Below are 8,623 nucleotides of genomic sequence, written 5' to 3'. Positions count from 1 at the left end.
TTTTACATAATGCCCTATTAGTAATTGTTGTATTCTGCTACCTTTCCTATCCCCTACTATCCCCCCTCCCCTCCCCTCCCATCATGTCTCTCTACCCCATCCACTGTAATTCATTTCTCTCCTTGTTTATTTTCCCATTCCCCTCACAACCTCTTATATGTAATTTTGTATAGCAATGAGGGTCTCCCTTCATTTCCATGCAATTTCCCTTTTCTCTCCCTTTCCCTCCCATCTCATGTCTCTGGTTAATGTTAATCTTTTCTTCCTCCTCTTCCTCCCTGCTCTGTTCCTAGTTGCTCTCATTATATCAAAGAAGACATTTGGTATTTGTTTTTTAGGGATTGGCTAGCTTCACTAAGCATAATCTGCTCTAGTGCCATCCATTTCCCTGCAAATTCTATGATTTTGTCATTTTTTATTGCTGCATAGTACTCCATTGTGTATAGATGCCACTTTTTTTTTATCCATTCATCTATTGAAGGGCATCTGGATTGGTTCCACAGTCTAGCTATTGTGAATTGTGCTGCTATGAACATCGATGTGGCAGTATCCCTGTAGCATGCTCTTTTAAGGTCTTCAGGGAATAGTCCGAGAAGGGCAATAGCAGGGTCAAATGGTGGTTCCATTCCCATCTTTCCCAGGAATCTCCAAACTGCTTTCCAAATTGGCTGCACCAATTTGCAGTCCCACCAGCAATGTACAAGTGTACCCTTTTCTCCACATCCTCGCCAGCACTTGTTGTTGTTTGACTTCATAGTGGCTGCCAATCTTACTGGAGTGAGATGGTATCTTAGGGTGGTTTTGATTTGCATTTCTCTGACTGCTAGAGATGGAGAGCATTTTTTCATGTACTTGTTGATTGATTGTATATCCTCCTCTGAGAAGTGTCTGTTCAGGTCCTTGGCCCATTTGTTGATTGGGTTATTATCTTATTGTCTAATTTTTTGAGTTCTTTGTATACTCTGGATATTAGGGCTCTATCTGAAGTGTGAGGAGTAAAAATTTGTTCCCAGGATGTAGGCTCCCTATTTACCTCTCTTATTGTTTCTTTTGCTGAGAAAAAACTTTTAAGTTTAATTAAGTCCCATTTGTTGATTCTTGTTATTAACTCTTGTGCTATGGGTGTCCTATTAAGGAATTTGGAGCCCGACCCTCATTATCATTTTAAATTAATCGATGTCAAGTATTTGAAAGAAGGGTGTGCCCATTTAGGTTAGCAGCACTCAAGGTAAATATCACAGCTGTTAAAGGGACCCAAGGGCCTCTCAGGTGCTAGGATCCAGGACTTATTGAATTAGAAAGGAGCCAAAGCTTCTACCTCTTACCTGAAACAGAAATCCATTCTCTGGGTATATGAATTAATTCTCTTCTCTACTATTTCTGATGGGGTCTGTGTGGGCCAGCTGGCTTTGGTGTATCTGTGATCACACACTGAACCCTAGCTGTTTCAGATGGCTTGAGAAGAGGGTATGGTCTGCTTAAAGAGTGAAAGGAGGAGGGCTGGTACAAAATGTAATCAGTGACCCTGTCAGTTGGGCCAGTTTGTGGTTAAAGGAATGGCACATTTAAATGATTCAGAGGGAATATTTGTTTTCTAAGGATGTGAACATATAATACAGAGGAAAGAGTAGTAATAATGTGGCAGTTTCAGGAATGCAATACATGGTCACATGGACTCTATCCGGCTTTTTGGCCTTGGGATCATTTTGCTATGGATGAGCTTCTTGGTCCTTGTTTCCTCTGTGCACCAAACATTTTTTTAGCACTTACTGTTTTCAGCCACTTTGCTAACCCTGGAGAATTCAAATATAATTAAGTCTTAGCATCTGACAACCTAGAAAGAAAAAGGATTTAATATTATAATGCAGTATGTTGCATGCATGTTAAGAATATTATATACTGTCATGGGAATCCACAGTAAGGAGCAACTATCCTTGCCTGGAAGAGTTGACACAAGATTTCTGTGAATGTCAGATTTGGACTGCATCTTGAAAGCTGAGTAAGTCTCCATCAGACAGACAAGTCAAATGTGGCATCATAGTGAGCCTGAATGTACAAAGGCACAGAGTGGTCAAAAGGCACAGCCTTTCTACAGAGTGATAAGTATTACATTAAGGCTGAAGAGTAGAGCATGTGGTGAGGGAGTATCCAAAGGAACTACTCTGTCATGCTAAGGAATAGGTTGTGTTTTGTTCTGTGGGCAGATGGCAACCTGCAGAGACTAGACCTCTCCCCCCCAAAAAAAAAAAAAATCACTCTGGCAAAAACTGGAACAGAAGACAGCAAGATGGTTAGCAAGCTCTTGGTGATGGCCTCAAGAATTAGGTTCATTTTTCAGAAGGGACCTCAGGAGAATGGACAGGCTTTGAAGCCTGTTATCTAGGGAGGGCTGGTGAAGAGGAGAGATTGAAGGTGAAGGGGAGTTTTGTTTTGGATGCTTGTAACCTGAGAGATACAGGAAGAATAGCAGGTAAGGAAGGTACATCTGGGTAGTAATAGCATATAATCACTTATGGAAATGGGAAACTTCCAGTTAAACATGATGGACAGAATACATTAATTTACCTCTGTCTTCCTGAAATTCCACTAGAATTTTATATGAGAGAAAAAGAAAAATTTCAAATGAGGCAAGGTTAACAAGAACCAGAATGGAGCGGATGAAAACATGAAAAACAGAAGTGTTAGAGCTGAGCTGTGACCCAAGGGTCACCTCAAACAAAACTTCCAGAGATTAAAAAAGCCTGAGATGAAAATGTGTGATTTGCAGTTAACAGCAGGTGACATGCTGACCCTGAAAACACAGCAGTAGAAACGGCCCAAAATTAAAAATGGGAAAAGACAAAAAATAAAAAAACTTTTTCTATTATCAGTGTATTGCCTCAACTCCATATTTACCTTTTCAGCCTGCTCTGTGGTGATGTAATAGAGCCAGACTTTGTAAATGTTTCTCCTTTGCAGCCAGTATGCCATAAAGCCTTATCAGTGGGGTGCTGGGGAGGCTTGGGTGGAAAAAGGGGTTTGCCTTCTAGTTTTAAGTTAGGCTTGCCTCAAGTCCCTAGAGGGGCACCCTTTTATTCTCCACAGCTTTGGCCTTTCCGACTTCTCCAGTGCTCAGCTTCTGCAGGGAGTGGCTTTCTCCAGCATTTGACTGCTACCTTCTTATCTATTCTGCTGAACTCTCAATTGAGGTAAAAACAGTGCAAACAAGAGGCAATAGAGCAATCTCTTAAAAGTACTGAAAGAAAAAACGGTCACATAGAATTCTGTACCCAACAAAAATATATCTCTAATGTAAGACAATGTTCACGTCTTCAATTTCCAAATAATGTTCTTTATAGAGAATTTTTTTCCTACAGTCTAAGATCCAATCAAAGATTTTGCATTAACATTTGTTAGGCCTCTTTAATCTCTTGTTTAAAATAATCTCCAGCCTTTTGTGTTTACCATAACAGTGATATTTTTTAAGAGGTTGGGCTGCTTTTGCAAAATGGCCCTCAATTTGGATTTTGTGCCATCATTCCTTCATGGTTAGGTTCAGATGAACATTTTTGGCAAGAACGCTACATAAGCTGTTATGTCCTAAAGGCAGTACATCAGGGAATGTGCTGGCCATTTGTCCCTTGATGTGATGTTAAGGTAGCATATGTCAGATTTCAAGTTCCTAAGGCACCTCTTCCCCTTTATAAATAGCAGCATTGCCTTTCAGGGTCAACATCCATGACGACTCTGGATGCCCTTGCTTTTTTTTGGTATGAGGGATTAGACTTAGCTACTGAGCCATATCCCCAGCCCTTTTATTTTTTATTTTGAGACAAGGTCTCACTAAATTTTGCTAAATTGCTGAGGCTGGTCTTGAACTTACAGTCCTCCTGCCTCAGCTTCCCAAGTTGCTGGGATTACAACACTGTACCTGGCTGGATACCTATATTTTTAAAATAAATAAATAAATAAATAAATAAATAAATAAATAAATAAACTTTTTAAAAATATCTTTATTGTTTAGTTGTAGATGGGCAGTACCTTTATTTATCTTTATGTGGTGCTGAGGCTCAAACCCAGTGCCTCACACATGCTAGGTGAGTGCTCTACCACTGAGCCACAGTGGATACCTATTTTTAAGTAAATATTTTGAATGGCAGTTATATCTTCTCACAATTATAAGTGATAATCACTTAATGGTCTTCATAAACATTTTTCTTGGTTGGTTAGTTTCTGAGTGCTATGATGTTTGTTTGGATTTTCCCTTTTCAATCCAGACAGATAGCTACGGAATTCTGCCGCATGGAAGCTCAGCTTGCTTATCTCTGTTGGGAAGCCGTACCCACAGGAGAGGCTTTGGAAGCCTAACACAGGATAACAACATCAAGGAACCAGCATTGACTAACCAGTGTGCCAGACTTCAGATAATGTGGCAGACATCATCCTTGTCCAAGAGATCTTACGTAGAGTGAATCAAAACTGGCAGAACCCTTGGAGACTTTTGTCTCCATCTCCAAAATCTTAGAATTAAATTCTTCATTTATCTTCACAAATTTCCTTTAATTTTTCTATGTCTATAAGGATCATTCAAAAGTCTTTCCTTCTTAAGAAAGGGAAGAAAGGTCCCCACTGTCACCCCTGCCAAACTTATGTCCTTCATGGACTTGAAGATGGCAACTCATTCCAGAGAAAGGTATGATTTTTTTCATCAGATGAAGGGGAAAAAAAGGGTGTAATTTTTGGGGGGTGTGTGTGTGAGTACTGGGATTTAAACCCTGGGCTTCACACTTCTAAGTAAGTGCTCTACCACCAAGCTACCTCCCCATCCCTTTTTAAATTTTATTGTGAGTCAGAGTCTTGCTAACTTGCCCAGGCTGGCCTCAAACTTGCCATCCTCCTTCCTTAGCCTCCCAATTAGCTGGGATTACAGGATTATACTACTGTACCCAGCTAAATTTGTTCAAAGTTGGGACTTTTAAATACTTTGGATATAAATAATGTGGAACCAACTCCCTACATTGATGAACTTTGAGACTTTTGTCCTCAAGTCCCTTGGTAGCAGCTCCTTCTCTCTGCCATTGCAGAATTTCTATCCACCATTGTCAGGACTTGCCCTGGGCTAGGAAAAGGTGCCTGAGACCTCCTTTGTAGCACCCTTTTTTCCTCTGTGCAGGAGACCAGCTCTTGTACTGGGTCAGCAGCATTCCCAGAATGCAGGATTGTGCCCAGAGATCACTTTCTGTTCAGAAGCTTTCATTCTCTGGAGTCTGTCCATCCTCTCCACCAGTGACTGGCTTTACTCACATCTTCACAGTGCATGAGGGAGCTTTGGTCTTGATAGCTTCTGAGATCATCCTGGCACCAGAGTCCCCAACTTGATTTCCCTGGAGACTAGAAGAGAAGGGTTAGGACAGGGCTTAGCACCCACCCATTCCCTTGAGTAGAGCAGTGGTCACCATAGCAACTGAGGAACCTTTGTGCTTCCACAGTCCCTACCACAGATGAGTCTGTAGCTGCCTCCTCCTTAGAATGCATTCCCCTGTGGAGCTGCTGGGAGGCCTGGGCACTGGTTCCCAGAATTGAGCTAAAGGCAGGGCCTGACCTGGGATCAGTTCTGAAGGTGGGGCAAAAGTGGAAAGGGCCAGTGCTAGTGAAGCTACTCACTTGATGTGCTGCAGCCCATGGTTCCCAGACAGAGCACTGGCAATGCATATGGCCCCATCCATCCCCAAGGAGTTCTCTTGAAGACTAGGCAGAGAAAAGATGGAGTCACTACAGTGAGTCATCAGGACCAGAGAAATGCCTAAGGAGACATTACCTTATTGGGGGCAGGGAGGACAAGCAGTTCTGAGTTTGACTTGTTTGTAGGTGCCACAACTGTGAGATGGCATTTGACCATGATGGTGTCTGTCAGCAGCCAGGTTGCCCCACCCAAGACCCTAAGTGCAGATTTTAAAGTGATTTCTGACTTAAGCAGAAGGAACAAAGCCACCGGCAAAGGGTATGGACTTTAATAGAGGAGTAGCTAGAGGAAATCAGGAGCATTTTAGCTCATGGGGAAGATCAGCACAGCAGTATGCTGCCCCAGGACACAGGCAGGTTTGACAGCCACTCACTTAAGCCTTCGGAGACTGGAGTTAATCTTCAGTGAGCTGGCCAGGGCCTTCGCTCCTGCCACTCCAATGGCATTTCCTCGTAAGCTGTCAGGAAAAACAGGACACCTAAGGTACAGGGACAGGCTGAGAAGTGACAATGGCATCTCTCCAGGTGGATGTGGGGTTACTTGGACTTCAGCAATCACTGGAGGTGAGGGTTGCACCTTCCTCACTTTTAGGCACTAGAACCAGGCTGGGCTCTAGGGAGCAGGACAACACGAAGGGGGTTGAGGCCAGCCCAGGCTTGGGTGCTTTGTTGGAGTCCTTGTCCTTTTACATTTCCAAGAAAGGCTGGGCTGAGATGGACAATGCAGCACTCCATCCAGCAAGTGACCAGCTCAGCCTCATAGGGAACCATAAGAGCAGGGATGACCTGGACACACCCAAGAGCTTCATGGTGCTTAAGCTCCCTCACCAGGGGTTGGACCTTCTCAGAGACCAGGATCCATGGCCACTGCTACCACGGAGACCTAAACAGGGGCTCCACACATGTTTAGCCTGGGCAAGGCCAACCCAAAGAGCAGGACAAACTAGTGACTCCAGGAAAAGGGCAGGGAGTGGGAATAGAGACGCTGGGGTACACATGACCTGAAATACTGAAGATCATCTGTGAGTTTCCGTGTCAATTGGTATCCACTATGATCCATAGCTTGATTTCTTTGAGCAAAAGACTTGCCGGAGACAGGAATACTCACTCAAGAATCTCCAGCGTTCTGTTCACAGCCAGGGCTTCCCCCAGCGCCTGGGCCCCTGGTGCACCAATGGAGGCTACCTGGAGGCTACAAGGGGAGGGGCAATCAGTGTAGGCAGGCAAGGCCTCCCTCCAAAAGGTCCACCCTTCACGGGGAATAGAAGTGGAGAAACAGCACTGCAGATTGTTGGTCTATGACCTGTCCAGAGAATACTACTGCGTCTCCCTCCTACACCCTGATGCCTGAGACGGAGGTCTGGACACAGGGTGCAGAAAGCAGAAGCAATCTCCCGGATTTACTGGAGGAGGACACGTGGTATCCCTAATTTATGCCTCTAGGTGTTTGATTTCCCAGTTACTGATATCAAACACACCTTTCTTGACTGTAAACAAAGATGGCGGGCAGCATGAGAGGATGGTGAAGGAGCTGGGCTCCTGGGCTCCTGGCACCACAGGGACTTACTAGAGAGCAGTGAGGGCTGTGTTTGCCTTTAGCGCACTGGCCACCGCAGAAGCTCCCTCATCCCCAATGGCGTTCTCCTGTAAGCTGAACAGAGTGACCTCTTCAGGCACAGAGGGACGGGCCAGCACTGTAGCAAGGACCTGCTGTGTTTGGGCCTTCCAGATTCAATTCAGACTACACACCAGCCATGAACAAACCATCAGAGTCCAGGAAAGAACACGTGGGAATTGCTGATAACAAGGGTTCGGGACCAAAAGGGGGATGCTTTTCAAAGCCAACCAGAAACTAACTCAAAGCTCTCAATCTCCAGACCATTCTTGCTGATTAGGGTTTTATAACCACCACTCCTCAAAATTCAAGGAAAATAGCAGGCACTGGCACGATAAATGACTTGAGTTTAGGTCAAGTGGATATGGCATGTAAAGTGATCAGTCTGCATTCATTATATTTGAGCATGCCCTGTGTGCTGGATATGTGCAAGGCAGGAAAGGCAGTTCTACCCTGTTGGAACTCAGATTGGAATTTGCAATTAAATGAGTAGTTTTAGCTAAGTACAGCTGCAGGGAAGGCCAATGGAGTCTCCTATCCCAGTGTGGTACCCAGAGACAGATCTGAACCAACACAGGTAATGGGGGTGGGGAGGGCCTGGCACCTCTGAGGAGCCCAGGGAAATTGAGCTGAGTTCCTGGAGTGGTGAGAAACAAAAGACTGGGGAGAGCTGAGGTTGTGGCTCAGAGGTAGAGTGCTTGCCTAGGACAGGTGAGGCAGGTGAGGTCCTGAGTTCGATCCTCAGTACCACATTTAAAAAAATAAAAAACAAGTAAACAAAGGTTAAATTAAAAAAAAAAAAAAAGACTGGGGAGTGTGAAGGAAATAGATCTTTCCAGGCCTCGTAAGCCATGCTGCAGGGTAACACTTCACTGCAGGCACTGGACAGCACTGAAGGATCTCACCCAGGTGGGGACACTGTTCAGCAGCCTGAGGGGATGGCCTGGATATGGAGGCTGCCAGGGAAGCAGGTGAGTAGGGATGTGGCCTGGATGCTGGCAGTGGAGGGGAAACAGAGGGGAGGGACACCACGAGGGAGAATGGACAGGACTTGGAGATGAGCTGGAAATGGAGGAAGGAGCAAGTGTGGTGCTCTGGCTTGCATAGTAGTTTGTCCCAGGAGCTGGATGGGGAACCAGAAAGGTTTGTGGGAAAGAATGCAGCATTCTGCTCTACCTGTGGGACACTGAGGGGACAGGCCAAGGTGTGAATTCCACAGGGCTTAAGAGCTGGAATATTGATGTGGAGGTCATTGGAATTCTCAAGGCAGTGGGAGCCCTAGGAGAG

General features: G+C 44.8%; 2 protein-coding genes across 2 annotated transcripts in view; one reads left to right on the top strand and one right to left on the bottom strand.

The window, feature by feature from the left end:
* The window catches only part of CLUAP1 (clusterin associated protein 1), a 46,060-nt gene extending 41,627 nt beyond the window's left edge, over positions 1-4,433 (top strand). The window contains exon 14 of the mRNA XM_081296747.1: positions 4,257-4,433. The gene's annotated coding sequence lies outside the window, so the exon portion shown is untranslated. The remainder of the gene's footprint in view (positions 1-4,256) is intronic.
* A 190-nt stretch (positions 4,434-4,623) lies between these two features.
* The window catches only part of NLRC3 (NLR family CARD domain containing 3), a 29,136-nt gene continuing 25,136 nt past the window's right edge, over positions 4,624-8,623 (bottom strand). Inside the window, exons 15-19 of the mRNA XM_081296729.1 lie at positions 7,289-7,372; positions 6,830-6,913; positions 6,096-6,179; positions 5,644-5,727; positions 4,624-5,370 (exon numbers count right to left, since the gene is read on the bottom strand). Of these exons, the coding sequence (XP_081152855.1) occupies positions 5,280-5,370; positions 5,644-5,727; positions 6,096-6,179; positions 6,830-6,913; positions 7,289-7,372 (427 nt within the window). The 3' untranslated portion in view covers positions 4,624-5,279. The remainder of the gene's footprint in view (positions 5,371-5,643; positions 5,728-6,095; positions 6,180-6,829; positions 6,914-7,288; positions 7,373-8,623) is intronic.

The sequence above is a fragment of the Spermophilus citellus genome, assembly GCF_964194105.1.
Source record: "Spermophilus citellus genome assembly, chromosome: 6".
Classification (NCBI taxonomy): domain Eukaryota; kingdom Metazoa; phylum Chordata; class Mammalia; order Rodentia; family Sciuridae; genus Spermophilus; species Spermophilus citellus.
This window is presented reverse-complemented; position numbering and strand designations above follow the sequence as displayed.